The sequence below is a fragment of the Pipistrellus kuhlii genome, unplaced genomic scaffold (genome assembly GCF_014108245.1).
Source record: "Pipistrellus kuhlii isolate mPipKuh1 unplaced genomic scaffold, mPipKuh1.p scaffold_m20_p_3, whole genome shotgun sequence".
NCBI classification, from domain to species: Eukaryota; Metazoa; Chordata; class Mammalia; order Chiroptera; family Vespertilionidae; genus Pipistrellus; species Pipistrellus kuhlii.
In genome coordinates, this window is record NW_023425529.1 from 25139909 (window position 1) to 25163572 (window position 23664).

Consider the following 23664-nt stretch of genomic DNA (forward strand, 5'->3'; position numbering starts at 1 on the left):
ACCCATAAAAATCTTTTATCTATATCTTAAAACCCATTCACTCCTCTAATGTCCTTATTAATGCTTTCTTTTGAGATATCTTTTTTTCTGGGCAGTGAACACTAGTAGTCTGGCTGTTTGAATGAAGGAAAGGGGCAAAGGATTAAAAGAAATATGGAAATATGAGGAGAGAATGTCAGTGAGGACATGCTGGACATAAAGAATATTATGGATAATAAATTAAATTCACATAAAGAGACAAGAAACTGAGCTGAAGAGTTTGAGTTTTCATCTGCATACCATGGTCAGTCATTGAAGATACTTTGTTTTGGTTTTGTTTTAGATAATCAGGGAAGAAATAAGATATAAATGATAATATAGACTATTAGGAAATATATAAACCTTTAATGTTAAAAAAGAAAAATAAGGTTTAGAGATGGGGAATAAAAATGTTTTTTAATGTAAAGAGATAAGTTATTAAGTCAGACACAGAGTATAAGACTCACAACTCAATCCTTTTCTCAATCCACATAGACATATGTGGACATTAGACATAATGAACACAAGGCTCATCCTGAAAGATGCTAGTGGGGCAAATGTAAGACTCTTCTCAACACACATTTCCCTGTTACCCTACCCCCATCTCCACCCCCAATAATACTCTAGAGCAGGTGTGTTCCATGGAACTCTCTGGGGTGATGAAAATTCTCTATATCTACACTGTCCAATACAGTAGCCATTAGCCACATGTGACTATTAGGTACTGGAAATATAGCTAATTTGACTGGAGACTGAATTTTTACCTTTATGTCATTTTAATTAATTTAAATTTCCATTGCCTTATTGCAGAAGACTAAAGAAAAACAAGCAATGCTTTAAAAGAAAAGAAGGGACACTGTTTAATATGCCAGCGGACTCAGGGAATAACTTTCCAAATCTGAGTGAAGTAACATGCAGGGGGCTTCTCTTTATATCTCCCTGTGGTCTTTATCACGCAAATATGGATTATGCTTCTGGTCCTTTTCACGGGCCTTGCAAGAAGGCCCTCAGGTGTCGGGGGTCTTTAGGCCACATCTGATGGTCTGGCATGGCGCCAGCGTTAATAACCCTCCCTCCGGAGCAGTGCACTATGCACAGTTTTATGGCCTCTGTAACAGGTTCTGTGAGACCAGTATCTGGGAAGGAGGTAGTGACTTAATTATAGGTTATCAAGAATGTACACTGAGCTTGCTGGCATGGATTCCAATTGCTAGCCCCCAAATATCAGGGTTGCATTCGAATTAGCCCTTTTTAGCCGTCTCAGCCTCAGGTGGCTTGTGGCTACTCTATTGGAAAGCACAGATCTAAGGTGTCTACATTTATCTGTAAGACTTACCAACAAGCTTTCTTAAAACAACAATAATAAATGTTAGGGCTAGAATTGACATTAGAATCAAGTTTTGGCAAAGGAATCCCATTATATTTTGGGGAATGGAAGCGAAATCTAGAGAAGGTAAGTGAAGAACCCAGGGTCCCTTGGCTACATTTCTAGGAGTGGCAGAATCAAGACAGGAACTTGCAAAACACAGAATTATTTTGTGTTTTGCAATCAGATTTAAGCACATGAAAGCATTCACTTCAATTCTTTTTTTAACCTTTTTTTTTTTTGATTGACTTTAGAAAGAGAGGAAGAGAGAGGGGTAGAGAGATAGAAACATCAATAAGAGAAGAACATCATCAATTGGCTGCCTCCTGCTTGCCCCCTACTGGGCATCAAGCCCACAACCTGGGCATGTGCACTGACTGGGAATCAAACCCTGACCTCTAGGTTCCTGGATTGATGCTCAACCACTGAGCAACATTGGCTGGGCACCCCCCAGTTCTTTGTAACCCATGCTTTGCCTTCAGAAATAGTTTTACTGATTACTAATAGGTGAAAATAACTCCTACCTCATTGGATTCTTAGGTGAATTCAATTTAAAAATGCCCACAGAGCACTTAGTCCAGTGCCTCACAGAAAGGGAGCATTCAGAGTGGTGATTGTTGGAGTTGGTGAATATCCTTTTTATTAAGGTGACTAAACTCTTGAATGAATATTTCATTTAAGATATATTGTCCAACTTCACATATTTATATTAAGACATGGCTTTCATGAAAGCATTTGAAAATTGTTACCTTTGAATTTCACTCTAAAAATACATCCAACGTTCTTTTTGTTGGAATAGCTATACTACAAAAGCTTATAGGGTTTTTAATTTTTATATGATTTTTTTCTAAACATGAGCTCTAAAGATTGTTATTCATTATCAAACAATTATAATTATAGGCAATGCTACCCAAAGTTGAAGTGTCCCCCATCTAAAATTTTGAATTTCAGATAAAACTTCGTCAGCAATAAAATTACAAGTGATTTTTGCAACAAAAAACGAAAATAGAAAATTTTAAAGATTAAGGCAAGAAAAGTCTTTGTTCAAATTTTTGTGTTTTGTCTTAGGAGGATATTGAAGACTATTGGAGTGTAGGAATTCCAAGAACTTAGTTTAAGTATGAAATAAAAGGAAGAGAGAAAATAAGAAGGAAAGAACAGGAACAAGAAGCAAGAGTTCCTTGATCGAAGTCTCTGGGGAACTGACACACTACCTAAACTATTGAAGTTACGAAACACATTTCCCAATCTTGCTCAAGCCTCTCAAACTATGTCTGTCTTATTTTACTTTCACATTCTAATCCAATCTTAGGACAGCTTGTAGGAAAAACAGAATAAATGCTTAACTTTTCATTGTAACGTTATTTCATTCGTCTTGTTTGCTTTCCTTTCCTTTTCTTTCTTTTTTTTTCTTTTCTTTTTTCTTTCCTTTCAAGAATGTGAAATCGACCCAAGCTCCTCCATGTGGGTTTACGTTTTCCTGGGGAACCTTCTTCGTGGGATTGGAGAAACTCCTCTTCAGCCCCTCGGCATCACCTACCTGGATGATTTTGCCAGTGAAGACAATGTGGCTTTCTATATTGGTAATGCCCACCTCATTTATCTTCTCACAAAGCAGGGTGCCTGGCTTTCTCAGCTCCATTCTAAACTAAACTGGGTATGGAAGGCTTTTCACTTCATACTCAAATCCTTTATTCAGTTCACACATTTCTGAAGTCCACGGTCAGGATTTGAATAGTATAGAAACTTCCAATAGAGGACTCTATTGCATTAGGGAAAGAACATCAAGTTAAAGGAAAATAACTGAGCTCCGAGGCAATGATATATGTATGACCTTGTGTAAGTATCTTCACAGACTTCATGGACGGCAGAAGCATGTAGGTGACATATTTATATTCTCAGAGAGTCAGTCCTTGTGTTATTTTCTTACTAAGAGGTAATTAATGGCTTATAAGTGTTCATTCTTCTTCCAAAGCTAAGAACTTATTTCCTAATTCAATGAGGTTGAAAAATTGACAAATTGAGTACACTTAAATAAAGAGTTGATGAAATATTTTCAGTTACTAAGTAGATCTCATTCCACATGTCTTGTTTACAAATTTATTAATTTACAAAAGCAAAGAAATGGTATCTTATTACTTAAGTTTTTAATTTTTATTTATTTTTATTTTTTTGGTACAGGGTGTGTGCAGACGGTGGCAATTATAGGGCCAATCTTTGGCTTCCTGTTAGGCTCATTATGTGCCAAACTGTATGTTGACATTGGCTTTGTAAACCTAGGTAAGGGAATGAATGTATTGTTATTTGTTCACTTGTTTTACTGCAATTTTATAATGGGATGGGTAGAAAATAGCAATTTGACTTTTTATAAAATGAGAAGATAGTTATCTTTCATAAAGTAAAAATAGGCCATGAAAAAATTTATTGTTTGTAGAATCATTATGCACATTAATAAATGGAATATGAAAATAGGTGGTAATTAAAACTGAATGGCCCCTGGTGTATGCTTTTTCACTTCGGTTAGCCAGTTCAAATACTCTCCATCATAGCTATGACTACACATGGTGGCTACTTGTTGGCTCTTGTTGGATTCAGGTGTATCAACATTTATTATAGTCACATCAATTGATAATATGTTTATTGACTCGCCAGAAAAACCAAGGATTGAAAGTCTCTGGCAACTAAAATTCCCTTCTTTTCTGTACAACTCTTTCTTAGGCAGAGGCGTATGTCATGAGACTAGCTTTCCTTCTGTGGGAGTGCTTGTGTAGGAAATAAATGTGGTCCTCATCTTTCCAAAGCTATTACTTTATTTCTTTCCTTGTGAGGTGGACCCCTAGAAACATAAAGTATTTTTTGTGTTTTGTTTTTAAAAAGAATTTCAAGGAAGCACTTAGAAAAAGTATACTATTTTTTTTTTAATTCTGGCATTACACTTTGAAATTATTGTGTTAAAATAGAATGCAAACCTCTTGTATTAGTTGTTCTTCTTTAATCAAATAAAATGCAGGCATATTCCAAAATTTTTATCTATTTATTCATTCGTTAATTTATTAACCTCCAAATTTTACTTTACATCTACTTTATCCCAGGTATGATTTTATCACAGTGAACAAAATAGCTGAGTTTATTGACTCCTTGAATTTTACAGTCCAGTCACAGAGACTGATATAGACAAGGGATGATAAGTTGATAAGCAGTACAGAGGAAAATGGTTAAGGGAAGCAATGAAGATGTAGCGATAAATGCGTAGGTACATTTTACCAAGTAGAATGTAGTGGCTATTAAGCCGAGTTACATGTGTTTTTGTTGTTGTTGTTGTTGCTCTCACAGAGGGTGGTGCAGGTAGAGTATAGTAATATGTCTTATAGGTTCTTATATTTAAGAAAAATAACTGGTTAAAAAACTATCAGTTCCCACCTTTTATTTTAATAAAAAGTGGTGTCAAACATAAAGTTTCTATAAGATGATATTGTTTTATTTACATATGCAAATCTTGCTTCAGGGCTATAAGTATTATGAAACGCCATTTAGTAAATAGCATTTATAGTGATTTAGACTAGATTTGGGCCACAGGGTACAGGATATAACTTTTTCTTTGAGCAAAATCTTAGACCTTCCATTTGTAAGTCAGGAAATGTGCTGATGCGGCATAGCTGGGAGAGGGTTTTGGACCTCCTAACGCTCCCTCACAGGTCCCTCTACCCCTGCCACAGGCCCAGGGGTCCCTCTGCAGAACCCCAGAGCAGAGTTTAGAACCCCCTGGTTCCCATCCAGCATTTAGACTCTATATTTATAATCTTGGGAGCAATAAAATAAATCATCATGCCCCACCCTCTTTCCTTCAAAAAGCCTGATAATAATGTTCAGGTTAGAAAAAGTAATGCATGAATGATTAGGTATTGATATTTTGGTAATGTGATTGAGCTGATGCTAGGATTTTATTTTTTAAAAGAGGCTTATTTCAACATATTAGCTTTGCTGTATATGCCACTCAGCCAAAAATCCTGTCTCTTCCTCAGATCACGTCACCATTACCCCAACGGATCCCCAGTGGGTAGGTGCCTGGTGGCTTGGTTACCTAGTCGCAGGAGTCATCAGTCTTCTTGCAGCTGTGCCTTTCTGGTGTTTACCAAAGAGTCTCCTGAGACCCCAAAGTAAAGAGGATTCCAGTTCCTCCTCTGAGAAATCCACGTTTATTATGGGGGATCAAACAGAATGCCAAACAACCCATCGAGAAAAAGCAAAAATGATGGAAATGGCAAGAGGTGAGCCAGATTCTTTTTGATTTTTAAACATTTTCAGTGTTTTCCTGTTCAGACTTTATAGGGGTTGTATAAGTCATATCCCCTCTCTCCTTCATGTGTTCATAAAAATAAAAATAAAAATAAAAATAAATAAATAAAAAGAGAGAGAGAGAGAAACTATGTAGGAATCAGAAATGAAGATTTAAAAGTCAGCACTATTACTAGAAAACAATTGAAGAACATGACCCAAAGTCTTGGTAACCTTCCTTGTTGACATTTCCATCCACACTCCTCCTCAGTGGAGACCTTGCAACTGCCACAATAGGATTGCTGTTTCATACCAGTCTGGGTGGGCAGAAAAAAAAAAAGAGTGAATTTTCAGGGCTGCAACCTTTAGAACAGATGCCATCAACCCATTTGAAAAATGTGTATCAGTGTATGTCTCCTACAAGTGATGAAAGGAGCAAGTGTGGTGTGTGGCAAAACCACACATGTTCTAGTGAATTTCCCACACGTGGTAATGGGTATCCATGAGCAAGAGTAGTTTCCTTCAGTGGGCCTGGAAGGGTCCCAGTGAGCAATATTTGCACTTCTAGAAAGTCTTCGCCTTTCTCACTGTTTGGCTACATAATAGGAATCAGGGAGCATGCCAAAGTTCATTTCTTAAACTGAAGTCCATACATTAAACGGAGACAACGTTCATATGCCTTTTTCCTGTGACCATGACCCAAATTTGGAGAATAGACAAGAAAACTGAAATTCTTGATGTACTGCCCATAACTCCCTGCTCTGAGTGAGGGAGTCGTTAAATCTCGCCCTTTACCTGCTCAGAGGAGTTTTTTTTTTGTCTGACTTATACCTCGCAATATGATATAGATTTTTTTGCCCATAGAAGCATGCTCTACATCTAGCTCTGAACTGGCCAGCTCTCATCCTTGACTCGTGCCAATGACTTGCTATGTACAGTGTGAATGTCTACCACACTGTAACTGCAGCTGATAATATGACAATGCACCTTAGCCCTGCTGCCATGGCTCTATCTTCTGCCAAGTGTGACTGTCTTTGATCACTCCATGTTGTTTTTGTCTTACAGATTTTCTTCCATCGCTGAAGAATCTTTTAGGAAATCCAGTGTACTTCCTATATTTGTGTGCAAGCACCGTTCAGTTCAATTCTTTATTTGGCATGGTGACATATAAACCAAAGTACATTGAGCAACAGTATGGGCAGTCATCTTCCAAGGCCAACTTTGTTATCGGTATGCTCATCTTCCTTCGTGCTTTCCAATAGGGACTACCAGCTGCAACCTGTTAACTCTTAGTCCCTTTAGAAAAAAATGTTCCAATATTTAAACTAAATGTAATTTATGGTACTTTAGATAGGAAGTTAAAAAAAAAAAAGTGAGTAATCCCTGACCAGCTTGGCTCAGTAGATAGAGCGTTGGCTTGCGGACTCAAGGGTCCCAGCTTTGATTCCGGTCAAGGGCATGTATCTTGGTTGTGGGCACATCCCCAGTAGGGAGTGTGTAGGAGGCAGCTGATCAATGTTTCTCTCTCATCTATGTTTCTAACTCTCTATCCCTCTCCCTTCTCCCTGTAAAAATCATTTTTTTTAAAGTGAGACAAAATAATCTAGCAGGATAAATAAAATGTTTAGATATTCTGTGGTACAACTTTATAGCAAAAAAAAAATGTTCACAACTATGAAAATATCACATAGATCACATGCATTTTATTTAGATTCTTAATAATGGAGAGATGTCTTTCAAGTGCACCCAAAATCTCATAACAGTGGACATTTTACCTGAACACTCTCTACAGTTGTAAAAAGGGGACATTTATATAGTTAAAGGTAAGCATTACAAAACAAAGTTGTATTCACTCAGTCTAAAGACTTCTGGTTCCTGGCACTTGAGTTATTTAAAGGGGCCATGTGTCTAACATGGCAGTACAGTCAAATAATAAGATAATCAAGGGCAAAGAAAAGAATGAAGAACCAGAATCTACAAATACATAAATACCACCCTGTAAGTAACTGGATACTTTGAAAACCTGGATTAGTTACTTTAGTTTTAATTTAATGGTACTGTTTCAAGGCATAAAGCATATTCTATTTTTTTGAACATACCCCTTATGATAGGAGTCTCCAATAGTTTAAAATAACTGACTCTTTTTAAAATATTTAAAGAATTGCTCTATGTATCTGTCTCTGAAAGAAAACTTGGGGCGGGGAGTGGCTGGGGGCATCTTGAGCTTATTTTAGGTTATATAATTTATATGTAACAATCTGGAATAATGGACACTTAGCAGATGCTAATCTAATAAACTCTGTTTAGACTATTCTTCCTCTACAATGTAAGTATTCAAGCTATATCACAGAACTTTTACTTTCAACATTAATCAGTTCAAATTAATTCAATTTTATTACTCAACATCCCTAACATTTATTTTGATAATCTATAGAATGGTGAAAATAAATATATCATTTGGTTGAAATAAAGACTTAAAAATATAAAATACACCATAAATGTACATAGCTGTCATATAATATCTTTTCTCTTCTGACTTATTCCTTTCTCTTTTCTCCATTTTTTCCTTTGGGCTTTGGATAATGATCCTTTCTGTGATGAAATATGGGAGAGACAAGAAGAAAGCACATTTTTTCTCTACTCTCAGAGAAGGCATTTGACATGACACAGAGGAAAAAATAAACTGAAATTTCCCTATGTGTTCAAAGGCTAGCTGTTACAATGATAATTTATATTTGTTTTACATATTTTTGTATGTTTGACATATTCTTTCTAAAGTTTAGAAATAGCATTTTTCATGTTAACTACTTTAATTTTGCAAGGAAAATAAACAACAAAAATGTTTCAAATCAAGGGATAGAGAGTATGTCATAAAATTATTTTACTTTTTTTAATTCTGTGGGTTTTAAAAATTTTCCATTACAATTTTGGCTGAAAGAAATTTGAATAGACAGTTGGATTTTCCATTTAAGCCTCTCTATTACTATTAAGTTACATCCATGCAAATGATTTTATCTTTTATTCTTCTTCTTAATACACAGATAGTAATCATTTTTGCTTAATTTCTTAGAATTTTTAAATTAAATAAGGCAATTTCCAGTAGGCACAATAGATAATCAATGGTAATGATAATCTTAGAGGCATCACACCGAAAAGGAAAAATTAATATAATTACTTGGAGAAAGGTGCTTACAATAGAAAACATTAATTTTTGGTGACTAAGCTAGCATAGCAAATTTAATAATTGTAGTAGGATGTGTTCCAGAATTAGGTAAAGATATATAAAAAAATCTGTGAGGTGATGGAATATAATCTTAATTTGTGAGAAAAAATACCCAAGAATGTTATTATGCTCAAGAATAATAGCTAGCTTTTATTTTACTTTTTTGCACCAAAATGGCTATAAGAGTGTGAAAGGTCCCATAATTTTTTCCTTGCATTTTTCTCTCTGTAAAATTTAAATATTAGTGTTTATGTATTCTAAAATTAGAGTAATCATGTGAAGATCCATTATATAATAAGGAATTTTACTTCACTAGGGGGGAAGCTCTGAAAACATTTCAAAGTACTGTTGTTACAACTTATTCCTATTTCATCTTAATAGCTAAGGCCACATAAATCTGTATGGGAATCAAAGTTTCCAGTTTATGTGTTAATTATATTGACCATCTCAAGACATTTAACATATCTCTCATAGCTCTTGTTTAGGCCAATAACAAAGAATAGGTATGTATTCTGAATGGGTGAGATGAAATAATAACAAATTATCTGAAATTTCTTTTAGCTTTACTGATTGGGTAAATATATTGCAACAAAAGGAAATACTTGAAATAAATTACAGATGTTAGTGTAATAGAAACTAGTATTTTCATTTAGAACATTTAGATGATAACTATTTTAAGGTTGTATGATGTAAGTGTAAAACGAAAAATGAGTAATGATGAAATCAGAGTAAAAGTTCTATTTCATTAAATGACTTAAATACCAAAGATGAAAGAAAAGAAGCTTTGTGAGGCAAGAAGTACATCTTATCTGATATTACAGAAATTTGCCATCATCTTGGTCCAACATGGACAGCTTATTGATGCCTAGGGAATTTGAAAGGGCGCATTAAGCAGATAGTCTATTTGGAAATGTCCTACTTACCTTTTTTTGGAATCTGTTATAATTTAATCATCTTGAAATATGAGAGTTAACCTATCCAGAGAAATGTGATAAATGGATAAACTTAGTTTACTTAACTAAGTTTATTTATATAGTACTTTATTTTGTGGAAAACTGTCTGGGTAAGGAACACAGGATCCTATGATGAGCACAGTTCTTGCCTTGAAGGTTAGATGGGAGAGTGAGAAGTGTGAACCAGACAAGCTAACAGATCATTGGATTAGTACCAAGGCTGCTGCCCACAGGACCCTGCAAAGGGGAAAATGGTTTTTTTGGGCTATCTTATGCATCCTGATTCCAGATGAGTCTCCTGGAGGCACCACAGGGCTGGTGGGGGCAGTTTTAAATACTCTAATTAGGCGAAGCCCAGAGTCCTCCTGAGAAAGACCCTGATCTTGGAATCAGAAAAATATCTCTAGGAGAGGGTTTTGATACTACTAAGGTAAGCCAAGAGCAAAAGTATACAAAGGTATTAAAAGTTGAAATTATGAGAAGAAGGGTGAGGTTTTGGAAGGACATTGTATCCAACAAAATATGTATTTTGTGCAGAATGTCTTGGAGGCAAGAGCACACATGGAACTTCCTGGCCCTTTAAAAGGTCAGTTAAGAGATAAAAGTCCTGACTTTTAACAATCCACATTGAGAGAGCAATGCCCTGAGAATAACCCCATTTCAATTTTCGGACTCTTCTAGGCCAGATAGGGAAGGGAAAGGTCAATGGAATCCAGCACCATCATGGAGCTACAAAACAATGGGTATTCTTAATGCTATGACACCTTATGTCCCAGTGTGAGCTTTACTTTGCAAAATAAAACAAAATCCTAAGCACATTCTTGGAATGTTTTTGTTCAGAGCCTGGTTTTCAGGAGGCGTTTTTTTGTTTTTTTTGTTTTTTGTTGTTGTTGTCTGTTTTGTTCTGTTTATTTTTTCAGAAATCTCTTTCAGGGAATAGAATTGAGAGAGAGAACAAAAATATACCTCTTTTTGTGTCAATCTTGGACCTGTGAGAAATGATACAGAACCAAGTCCTATGTATATGTAAAAATAGGGACTTAAATAATACACAGCAAATATATAACAGCACTTATTTCTTGGGAAGGAAAAGATAACCTGAAACAGAGAATCAGCTTTGTGTATTTGCTGTTTAAACAGTCAGAAAAACTGGGAGAAAATATTAGCATTTACTAACATGGGTCATGAGTAACCAGGTTTAGTGTATTATTTTCTATTATCTGCTCTCTTAAAAAAATAATAATCAGGTGCCTCTTAGCTCATATTTGGCTGTTAAGGGGCCCATATGCTCCTCTCAGCCTCTTGCCAAACTCACAAACCTCTGTTCAGCTCGGGAAGCAAAAATTAACATTTTCTCTTTTTGCCCCTTCAAGGTGGGTTGATTTCTAATGTGATCATTTTAATGTTAACTTAATGTACAATCAAAGCAAAAGCGATGAAATAAAATGCCCTTATTATCTATTAGTATTTGATGAAAAGATTTTTAAAAACAAAGTCATATAATACGTAGCCAAAGATTGTTATGTATTTGATATTTTTTAAGAAAATTATTTAGGAGACTGGATTTATAAATCTAAAAAGAAAGAAAGGAGGAAAGGCAAGTTAGTTTGCTTCTCTTGTAATTTGATTTAATGAAGTCTCATTGGGTTGTGAGTCAGAGGCAGGAGACTGGTCATCATTGTTCACCATAGCAGCTGCTGTGCTCAAACCTCCTTTGTTGTCGGGGATGTCTACAAGCTTCTGCCCTTCTCGTAAAAGCTCAAGGTAATGTGGACATCAGTGATTGGTGTCTACACAATATAAAAAAGTTTTAAATAGTAGAGAAATGGTTGATCATTGAGTGCCAGATTTCTGTTCTCTAGCATTATTTCCCAATTTTTTTTATTAATAAACCTTTATTGTTCATATTATTACAAAAGTTCCTCATTTTTTCCCCCTCCACCAGGTTCCTACCCCACCCTCTGCCCTTTCCCCTCCCCACATTGTCCTCATCCATAGGTGCACAGTTTATGGGGGGCGGGAAGAGACTGAACATATTTCCCAATTTAAATCCAACCAACACAGCACCTTTTTCTCTTTTTCCTGATGTAAAGGTGTTCCACTCACCCCATCACAGTATTTTATCTTTGTGAATCTGATAGACTGGAATACAAAGGACTTAATAAAATAATATTTTGTGTCAGATACTGTGCTACAAGCATTCCTGTCATTCAACCACTATTACTAGCTCCATACTGTCGGTGAGCAGACAGGTTTAGAGAAGTTCGGAGAATCACCTGTAGCTACACAGCCATTGGGCTGTACAACTAAAGTATAAACCCAGGCAGTTAGGTGTCCAGAGTCCAAGCTTTCAACCACTTTGTTAGACCTCTTCCTCATGTAGTTTTTCAGCCACGTTTGTTTGATTACTAAAAAGGTTGTACATCTGTTGATCAAGAAAACTCTCTCTTAAACCCCTTGAAGGAGAGACGGTATAACATAGTGATTGAAAGCATAGAACTTGACATCAGACACCCTGTATTCCAGCCTGTTGTCACCACGACCACAAACCAATTGCTCTCTGAAGTGGAAATGATAATATCCCTACCTCCTAAGGTTATGGTGAAGAGTAAATGTGCTAGATAAAATATTGAATGCTTAACTGAGTGCCTGGTACATCATAAGCAAATCATAAATATAAAAGTAATCAAACATACATTGTTTTGTTAGGAAAAATACCAAATTAAGAGGCTAATTCAAATTCGCAAAATGATAGATACATTTTTTCTTATTCTCAATGAAAACAAATTTTAGAAGAGCCAGAAAATAGAACAAAAGACAAAAAAAAACACACAAAAAAAACCTCTCTGCATTCCCTGTGCCTATTATTTTTTATGCACAACCTTAAAGAACATTAATAGTCACCTAGTTTCTACTTGATTGTACCTGTTAGACCTAAGATTAGGCCAGAAACACGTTGATGCATTCAGTATTAATTGACTTCACACCCTATGCTAGATACCGTGTAGTCAGAACTCTGAGACTGTGCTATCATGAAACTATAATCTGGACAGTCATCAAAATCTCTTGATATGTGCCAGCAGATGATAATAAATGAATATTTCTGTAACGTAAAATGACAAAGTCACCTGATAGTATGTCATGAACTATTGCACAATTTTGTATAATCCCTTAGAAAGTTTGTGTAGGTGTACTCAGGTTTCTTTCAGAGATTCACAAAATGATAGATACATTTTTTTTTTCTTATTCCTCAGGGCTCGTCAACATACCTGCAGTAGCCCTTGGAATATTCTCTGGAGGGATAGTAATGAAAAAATTCAGAATCGGTGTATATGGAGCTGCAAAAATATACCTGGGATCATCAGTCCTTGGGTACCTCCTATTCCTTTCCCTGTTTGCACTGGGCTGTGAAAACTCTGATGTGGCAGGATTAACTGTCTCCTACCACGGGTATGTTCACTCATGAAATGATCTGAAGAGATTGGCTTGTTTAATCAAATTATTTTTTATAGGGTTTCATAATAAGATAATTTGCTTTTTAACCATCATCACCATGGAAAGGGAATAGTAATTGTTCTATTGTTCCATAACTGATTATATTTATGACATGAAAGTTATAATTGCCAACAAAATCTGTCATTACTTTTGAAATTGAATATCTTAAAGAAATATAAAAAATGATAAGCCTATAACTTACTATAGGGCAGCAACTTGATAGTGAACAATTCAAGGCTTGAATCCTGCCTCTTCCCATTCTTAGTGAAAGTCATTGTATGAGTTATTTAATAGAATCCAGCTTCAATTTTCCCATTTAAAAATAAAATTACTGTCTTTTAAGGTTTTATAAGACTTAAGCAAGATAGCATATGTGAAAGTGGTCAATATTGCCTGGAACAAAATATATATGTCATTCATGGAAACAATTGTTGTTTTTTCTTTGACAATAACTGGGAATATCTCCATGCCACCCTTTGGGGTCTCTGTTGTACTCAAACCAGGCAAAGTTTCAGGAGACAATTCTGTTCCTCAACCCAGTGACCCACATGGCAGCTCCCTTTAGTTCTTTGCAATTAATTGGTCAAGAGAACTTATTGATACTCCTAGACCTATGCCATTCCTATGGGTAAGGGATTAAGTTTCTTGGCTTCCAGAGTCTATCACTCTTTTTTTTTTTAATTAAAAGTATAGTAGACATACAATAGTATATGTTTTCAGGTGTACAACATAGTGATTCAACATTTATATACCTTATAATTATGATCACCTTGGTAAAGCATCTGTCACCCTATAAAGCCATCTATATATGTAATAGAGGAATATGCAAATTAGCTAGGACACCATAACACCATGACCGAACAACAGGGACCTGAGGCTGCATGGTGCCTGGCCAGGGCGAGGGACCCAGGCCATGGCCTCCACCCAGCAGAGCTTGACGGGGGACCTCAGGCTGTGAGCCCTCCCAACAGGCATGGCTTTATAGGGGATCTGAGGCCATGGCCCCAACCTGGTAGGGCTTGATGGGAGGCCTCAGGCCATGCCCCCCATCCTGGTGCCAGGCCGGGAGACCTTATGCAGCACCCCACACCCCAGTGCTGGGCTGGGGACGTCAGGCCACACCCCCCATCCAGCAGGGTTCAACAGGGGACCTGAGGCTGCACCACCTGCCTGGAGGGGCTTGATGGGGGTGGGACGGGCCAGGTCTAGGTCTCATCCAGTAGGGGCAGGGCCAGCTGGGTCTGGGTCTCCTGTATTTTCAAAGCGTGTGCAGTTGGTGGGGCAGGGACTTGACTCTAGGTCCCACAGCACACCCCAGACTCTGACAGAAGGAAGGTTTTCATATACATTTTACTAAATTTTTTTTTTAATTTCTGACACTTCTATTATAAAGGGCTAATAGCAATATTAAAATGTTTTCTCTAATTATTTCCCTTTTAATGTGCATGAATTCTGTGCACTGGGCCACTAGTACTGTATAATAAAGAGGTAATATGCAAATTGACCATCAGTGATGGGGGGGGGAGTGAGGGGTGACAGGCCAGCAGGGAGGGGGCAGTTGGGCAACCAGGCTGGCAGAGGGGGCCATTAGGGGCAACCAGGCTGGCAAGTGGCGCAGTTGGGGGCAACCAGGTTGGCAGAGGGGGGGCAGTGATGAGTGACTAGGCTGGCAGAGGGGGGCAATGAGGGGCAACTAGGCCAGTGGGGAGGAGGGGCAATTAAGGATCACTAAGCTAGCAGCGGGGGCAGTTGGAGGCAACCAGGCCAACAGGAAGGGGGTGCGTTGAGGGGCAACCAGGTTGGCAGATGGGGGCAATGAGGGGTGAGCAGGCCAGCAGAGGGGGAAGTTAGGGGCAATCAAGTCAGCAGGCAAAGGTAGTTAGGGGTGATCAGGCTGGCAAGGGGAGCAGTTAAGAGCCAGCGGATCATAAGAGGGATCCTGGATTAGAGAGGTTCAGGCTGGGCTGATGAGACCTTCCCCCATCCCCTGTACACAAATTTTGTGCATGGGGCCACTAGTATAAAATAATTAGCTTAATAAAATACAACCTTCTCCCCAGGGATCACCCTGAGTCACTGTGATTCAACAGGAACATTGTTAAGAACCTTTAGATGAGGTAGTGGAAGAAAGAAAGCTACTTTTTCAATAATGAGAATAAATCTATTGTGAGACAAGAATTTAAAATCCAGAGACTTGTAAGGGTTATAATTTGTCACTAATAAGCCTTGGAATTTGAGCAAATTATCTGCCCACTGTGGACCTGACTTTCTGATCTGCCAAATGTGAGATTGTCCTAGATCTCAACCAGAATCCTTTCAGCTCCATCCTTCTGTGATCTCTGGATTGATAGTCCCTGATTCTGGGCTTTCAAAGGCAAATATTTATACTTTCAGATACTACCAAATAGTCTCAAAGTGATGCCTATGGAAGGGAATAGAATGAAATATTACTGTATGACTTGTCAGAAGATCTAGTTAAAAACTCTTTCATTTTGTTTAAAGACATCTCAGAGGTCTTTCTTTTTACATTTGAAGTGACCAAATCCATTGCAGTCCTACTAGATAGAATATTACATCCATTAAGAAATTATGATTACAATTATTAGAGGAAATAGCTTTCAGAGGGAAGGGTCAAGATGATTGATTCTTTCTCCAAAATAGACTACCATTTTTTAATCGGCTGACTTACCAAAATCTTATTTCTTAGCCTACTATGTACCAGGAATTGTTTTTGGTGTTAGTGATATAGAAGTGAATAAAACAAATAGTTATCAATGAGTGTAGATGACACCTTACGTGTGTGTGTGTTTAAGTTTATCATCTTTTTTTGTAAAACAAAAAGTGGGGGAAGAGAATAAGCAAATAGATAAATTCAAAATGGGAGAGGAAAAAATAAATTATGAAGGGCCAATGGATGCTAATTAAGGAACAGTTAGAAGAGATATATGTTGTATAAGTATACCCTTAGAAGAATAAAGAGATATGAATAGGGTAAGGAGAATAAGTATAGAAGGAATCAGTAATTCAGGTGAGAAGAAATAGAAGTGAGGTAGAAGGAATTCTGGGAGAGATTAAGAGGGAAATACAAATGAATGAGAGAGAAAAAAGAGAGGGAGAAAAATAAGAGATGACAATCAAAATTAGGTCATGTTAACTGTTTTTAAAAAGCCAGCTTTTTGAGACAGATATTGTCTCATTCATATTTTTAGTCATCTTCTCCCAAAGCAAGTGCTTGAAAGGCTTCCAATAATTTTTTTTTATGAATAAATGGATAAGTCATTTAAAAAAACAAAACAAAAAACGTGAAATAAAGTCAAAAGATTTGGAAGAGCTCCACACGGTGGGAGGACATGTGGGAGAAAGAAAAGTCAGAGGAATTGGCAATGCATCTACTAGTCAGATATACACTGATAAGATATGCAGCTCCTACAGATGTCAAAAGTCTATTGAAATGTTAACTGCCTGACTCTTGTTTTCTTCACCATACCGTTAGCAATGTCAATTCTACTGATGTTTCAACAACTCTGAAGGAAATTTACACACATTCCATTTACAATGCATTTAAGTACTAACATGAATTGCTCTAAAGTTTACTTTTTTGTCTTGTAGCCATTTTCATATATCTTTGTATAGAAATATATGAGAAGATTCTAGAGGCAGTAGACATTAATAAAAAAAAAAACATATTACGTAGAGTTAAAAATCTCTATAGATAACTTTCAAAAGAATGCTATTCATAGTGGCTGGGCTCACATTTAACGATCAGAAGCTAATGTTTCTAATGAGAATTACATTTCCAGAGGGAAATGTTGTTGGCAGTGCCATTTATATCACTCCAGAACATTGATTTTTTAAAAATATCAGGGTACTGTCTGCTAAGAGGTAATATTTTATACTATTACATTTCTTTTCAGAACCAAACCTGCCTCTTATCATGAACGAGCTCTCTTTTCAGATTGCAACTCAAGATGCAAATGTTCAGAGACCAAGTGGGAACCCATGTGTGGTGAAAATGGAATCACATATGCATCAGCTTGTCTTGCTGGCTGTCAAACCTCCACCAGGACTGGCAAAACTATTGTAAGAAATCTTCTCTAAACTGTGTACCTGTGAGCCTGAAACAATATATAATTATACGAGTCTATGGGGGCAGGGCTCAGGGGCCAACCCAGAACGAGACCACACTGGTAGGAACCCCGGCTCTTCCTCTGCCCTTGTTTTTATTTATTCATTTTATTTGCTTTTTATTGTTGACAGTATTACAGATGACCTTCATTTTTCCCCCTTTTGCCCTCACCCCGCCTCCTCCCCCACACTATTGTCTGTCCATGGGTTATCAGTATATGTTCTTTGGTTAATCTCTTTCAGTCCCCCCCACCCATTGAGATCTGTTATTCTGTGCCCTTGTTTTCTTGTGTGGAAATAGGAAATATTATCATCATAAAGAAACTAGAGTTGTTGAAAGAATTAGGCTAAGAATTAAAATCATGGAATGGGCTGAATTAGCTTAGGAGGCCCAGGCCAGCCAAGCCATCACACCCACACCTGTCACCTGCAGAGGGAGGACACTGGTGGCAGGGTAGTGGGAGGCAGCACTGCACAACGGCAAGCAGTGACAATAGCAGGGGTGGGGCCAGCTGCCGATAGGTGGAGGAAGAAAAGCCCTGATACCCCCTGATCTCAGGCCAGGCCTAGGGACCCTCCCTACCTGAGGGGATTGTGAGAGAATGCAGGCCGGGCTGAGGGATTCCCCTGAGTGCATGAATTTCCTGTACCAGGCCTCTAGTAGGATAATAAGAAGTCATTGGAAGGCAAAGAACAATGATGCAATCTGACTGCCTTTTTTTAAAAGCTAGTTTCGGTTACTGTGTGGAAAACACAATAGATGGATAAGAGTGGACATAAGTTGAGCGTAAAGAGACCATTGAGATAATCAAGGCAAGAAATAGTGATGGTTTAGACTTGGAAGTGGCAGAGAAGGAGATAAGGTACAATTGGATTTAGTAGGATTTGCTGGGAGATAATTCTGTAGGATCAGTAGTTTGTAGACCAACGATCAGCTGTCTGGATAATGAAATGTTATCTCTGTAAATTTTGCTTTGTTTGATATATTCTAACACAGATAAATAGAAGAATTTTTGCCTATTGTTTACATAATATCTGTATACTATACTGAAAAGACTTTTTAAATAAGTATTTATTTTTAACTGTCTTTAAGTTTAACTTCAGTAATTGGACTTTTCCTGTCTTGTTATAGATATTTCATAACTGCACCTGTGTGGGAATTGGAGCCTCTATATCAGGAAACTCCTCAGGCATGGTGGGCAGATGCCAAAAAGATAATGAATGTCCCAAAATGTTTCTGTATTTCCTTGTAATATCAGTCATCACGTCCTATACTTTATCTCTAGGTGGCATACCTGGATATATCTTGCTTCTGAGGTGAACATTGACTCTCCTTCCTCAATTTTAATATAAGACATGCTTTAGTCATCTAGAACAGTGGAAACATCATGATTTTATATAGCTTTCCCAGGATACACCCTACATCCTCTTTCCGCTTTCACATTTCCCCACATTAGGTTCTTATACAAAAATGTGGTTGAATAGAAGTTTTCTGAGTGAGAAATGTTTGCAAACTATTGGTCTAGAAAGAAATGTTAGTAACCACTAAATCAATACAGTCTGCTATTTCTAATGCTGTTGATGTTAATCAGCATAGACTAAATGTGTTTTAGATTAAACGTGGTTTTACTGAATTATGAATGGTAGTGTTTGTATGACTCTTTAAAGGCTCATCTAATACCACAATGTTTTATATTTATTACTTTGATATGTAGGTTATTTTTCTATATATTATTACTCTAACTAGCATATCTGTGTGTGTGTTTGTGTGTGTGTTTTGATCAATTGAGGATTCTAATCCACATATTGGTGCTAATAACTCCAAACGTTTTGGTTTTTAAAACTCTGAAATAATTTTTAATACTGTGCAACGCTTTGCAAATTTTAAGTGGGCATCTAAAAATCTTATATAATAAAAGCCTACTAGGCTAAGTCTCTGGTCATCTGGTCGTCCCTTTAACCAATCAAAACATAATATACTAATGATATGCTAGGGTCACACAACCACTTGCTATGATGTGCATTGACCACCAGGAGGTAGATGCTCTGACCGGTAGGTTAGCCTACTGCTGGGGTCTAGCCAATTGGGACTGAGTGAGAAGGGCCAGACACACCCTGGAGCCCTCCCGCAGTCCCTCCTTTACTGGCCAACCTCCTAGGTCCCTCCACAAGATTGTGCACCAGTGGGGTCCCTAGGCCTGGCCTGCACCCTCTTGTAATCTGTGACCTCTTGGGGGATGTTAGAGAGCCAGTTTCAGATCAATCCCACTCAATGCAGGAGCTTTCCTTGGTGGTCAGTGCACACCCACAGGGGGGGTACCACTCAGCTAGAAGCCAGGCTCATAGCTGGCAAGCACAGCAGCAGTGGCAGGAGCCTCTCCCACCTCGGTGGCAGTCAGACATCCCCCATGGGCTCCCAGACAGTGAGAGGGTGCAGGCCAGGTTAAGGGACCCCCTCCTGAGTGCACGAATTTCATGCACCAGGCCTCTAGCTTATTATCATAAGTTCAAATAGTAACTAAGCATTGATTTCCAGTATATTGTAAATAATTCATTTAAAAATATAATAATTTTAAATGTAGGTCACTCTGTTAAATATAACCAATGAGATCTAAAGAACATGGATTAGATAACCAATATCACTAATTTAAAATCATATGAAAATCTTTAATAGTCAAAATGTTGCATATTTTTTCCTAATTTAATTAGCCTCACAAATATTACTAGTATACAATTAATCAAACTAACCTAAAAATATTATAAATTTTATATAATTATTAAACAAAAAATCAAATTTTATTAGAAACAATTCTTTAATTATATAGATTAGATGATTTTACATTTTATATTGATTAATATATAGGAGAATGAACATTTAGTTTTTATAAAATAAAACTAATTAAAAGGATTGTATACATCTTTATTTTCTTGCAGGTTATATTATAGAAATTAATTTAAAAAAAGATAAATAGAAAATAGGACCTAATACCTACAAATATTTTTTTGGAAAAGAGTTTAAAGACAACATGAGATATTTGCATTTTCAAATGGGAGTATGGGTTCAAAAAGATGGGAAACCATTGAGCCAGAGTTCTCAGGCCAGGATTTTTCTTCATGGGTGGCTAGTTCTTCAACATCTTCTTACACTGTGCCAAGTAGTTAATGGGCTAAATGAATAATCAGGCTACTGGAGGAAGAGTTTTCCTTACTGCCAGTTTTTCAAATGAGCCACTCAGTATTTTGACGTAAGAAGGAGATGGGGGGGGGGGGGGGGGGGAGAAGGAGATGGATGTCCTTGGATTGAAGGAGAAAAGTTGTGGGTTTTGCCTCTTTTAAAGAAGAGACTAAATGAAATTATACATATAAAGAACTTAGTACCATGGTTAACACTCAATAGTTATTATGTAATTTTTATTATTATTAAAAGCCACAGACCAATCAGCTAAAACTATTCTGTCATATTAGGATACTCTTGTTACTTTAGATTTTCTTGAACTTGGCTGAAAATTTTAGGTGGCCACTATGGAGCACAAGTACATGCCACACTGATCGTGATTGTATCAACCCAGATCAATATGATCCTTTGCTTTTAGATCAAAACCACAAAAACTAATTATAAGTTATTAAGTCCTTATTGTTATCTCAAATTCTTCACTATCTTAGAAGTTTGTGGGAGTTTTTTGTGTCTTTATTATTTTTCTGATTTAACATGATTTTACTTTACCCAATACCATTTGAATATGTCATGTGGGGCTGGTTTACCTCCTAGGAATGTTAACTATAAACTTTTTGATGCATTGCCTTTAATTTTGCCTAATTTGCCTTCCCTATTCGAAGACACTAGTGGGATCTCCATAAATGCTACTTGAATTCTAGTATCACTTTACATGTGCTAAGTAGATTGTCACTAATACTATTATTTGCTTTAATGGAATACACATATATATTTGTAACAGTGCTTTTCTTGCTTTTAGGTGCATTAAGCCACAACTTAAATCTTTTGCCTTGGGTATCTACACCTTAGCAGTAAGAGTTCTTGGTAAGTATAATCTATGTTTTAAATATGGTGGCCATCACAAGTGTATTTGGAATATTTTTCTAACTATTTTTACAGAATTATCACATATAACTGAATGATATAGATGATTAGGTCCCTATTCTTTTTACTTTCTTCCTTTTTCCCTCCTTTCCCTCCTTTCTTTCCTTGACTTCTCTCTCCCTTTGTTTCAGAAATATCTATGGAGAGGCAGTGCTTGGGCCCATGTTATGATAAAATGAATCTGTGAAAATAATGCCATTTTTTGTGTAGTGATCTTGTCTCTTCCAGCATTGATCTATTGTAAACAAAACAAAACAAACAAACAAAACACTGCTGTTATAGGAAGATCTCACTGAGAGGAAAGCCAAAATGTGAATCAATAAGAAAAGCTAAAGCCTAAATGTAATTTTATCAGTTATTAAAATGGAAAGAATTATTTTGGGCTGCTCTCAATGCTAGGATATATCATTTTGGTAGAAAGATCAGACCATTCAATCAAAGCAGTTTTTTAAATGTACTTGGAATTTTTTTCTGACTACTAGATTTTTCAATATACATTAATTAAAACCCATAGGAAATAATGTGAATGAGTCAGATAAGTTTTCTGTTCTTAGTAAGAAGAAAGTAAAAACAATCCTAAATGATTCTCTGTAATTTAACAGAAAAAGAATTACCAGGGAGAAAAACCAAATTCAGAACTTTAAAAAAAATCTGGTTTTTGGTTTATATAAATCTTGACATAAAGTGGGTATAAAATACGAAGATACAATATAATCCTGATAAAATTGGGGAAACCACTCCCTCCCCCATCTTTGCCTGTGATAACCACAAGTCTGATCTCTTTTTCTATGAGTTTGGGGATGTTTTTGTTGTTGTGTTTACACTATTTGTTTTTCTCTGTCTAATCTGACTTAGTATCTCTTATCATGAATATGAATCTCTGATAAGATTAAAGAGTTATTGTAAAGGGTATGATTAAAAATTTCATCAGTTAAAGGTACATACTGAAAGACATAAAAGGGAACTGACTTGATGTCTGAGACTTCTCTTAAAATATTTACAAAAACATTTTGGGAGGTTAGGGGAGATGTAGGTCTGGAAGTAAACTACACAATAATGATAAAATATTAAGCTTTGTTGAAGTTATTGATATCACATGAGGGTTTATTATATCATCCTTTCTAATTTTGTGAATGTTTGAAAATTTGCTATTATGAACATTTTAAAACATATACAGAGGTTTGGCAGCATTTGGATTTTTTATTTTTATTTTTTTGGCCTTTCTTCACATTATTAAGAGCAATTGAAGTTAGGTATCACCTAAGTATTTTTAAGTAGTAAATAACCTATTAATTTGGACAAAACAGATAAAGAGTGAAATTTTATTTAAGACACCAACTAATACAAACTGGCTGTTAGCTATATTTAACGAATTGCTCTTCACATTTATGGGATTTTATGCATAATAGAATCACTAGATTCTTTCTTGAATCTAGAGTCCTTCCTTGTCTTCTTAGGAAGGGAGACACCCTTACAAATGGAGATTTTCTTATAAATGTAAATTTCCCTTTAAAAGGGAAAAAAGAAACTTATGTTCTGTTCAGAGCTTCTCCTGTGTTTCTGTGTCTCAAAATAACCAGCTCAAAATCATCTTTATACCAGAGGCATATTGGGGGTGGCATGTTCTGGTTGCCTACAGATGCCATGGTATCTCCAAAGCAGTAATTTTTGGACTGAAGGGAAGTGGTTACAGATAGTCATTCATTTTTTAGGGTAATCAAAAAGATGTGCATTTATTTTTAGCAGCAATTGTTTATTTTCCTCACAGCAGGCATCCCAGCTCCCGTATATTTTGGAGTTTTGATTGACACTTCGTGCCTCAAATGGGGATTTAAAAGATGCGGAAGTAGAGGATCCTGCAGATTATATGATTCACATGCTTTTAGGTACCGTAACAAACTCATTCCCACATCTCAATGCTATCACCTCCCAGGTCAGCACGAAAGTCCTCCTGTCATTTCACTGCTTGTAAGAAAAAGGATAGTCTAATCAAGGGGCGTGTTTTACAGAATAATTCCATTGCCATTTAATTACTTGGCTATACTTTTAATTTTCCACATTCCTAAGCTTAACTTGCATTTTCAATGAGTAATCACTAAAAAAAAATATA

General features: G+C 36.6%; 1 protein-coding gene across 1 annotated transcript in view; it reads left to right on the forward strand.

The window, feature by feature from the left end:
* The window catches only part of SLCO1C1 (solute carrier organic anion transporter family member 1C1), a 40649-nt gene that overhangs the window by 14546 nt on the left and 2439 nt on the right, over positions 1-23664 (forward strand). Inside the window, exons 6-14 of the mRNA XM_036459120.2 lie at positions 2821-2967; positions 3566-3664; positions 5407-5652; positions 6725-6889; positions 13090-13285; positions 17245-17410; positions 18588-18772; positions 21430-21494; positions 23323-23440. Of these exons, the coding sequence (XP_036315013.1) occupies positions 2821-2967; positions 3566-3664; positions 5407-5652; positions 6725-6889; positions 13090-13285; positions 17245-17410; positions 18588-18772; positions 21430-21494; positions 23323-23440 (1387 nt within the window). The remainder of the gene's footprint in view (positions 1-2820; positions 2968-3565; positions 3665-5406; positions 5653-6724; positions 6890-13089; positions 13286-17244; positions 17411-18587; positions 18773-21429; positions 21495-23322; positions 23441-23664) is intronic.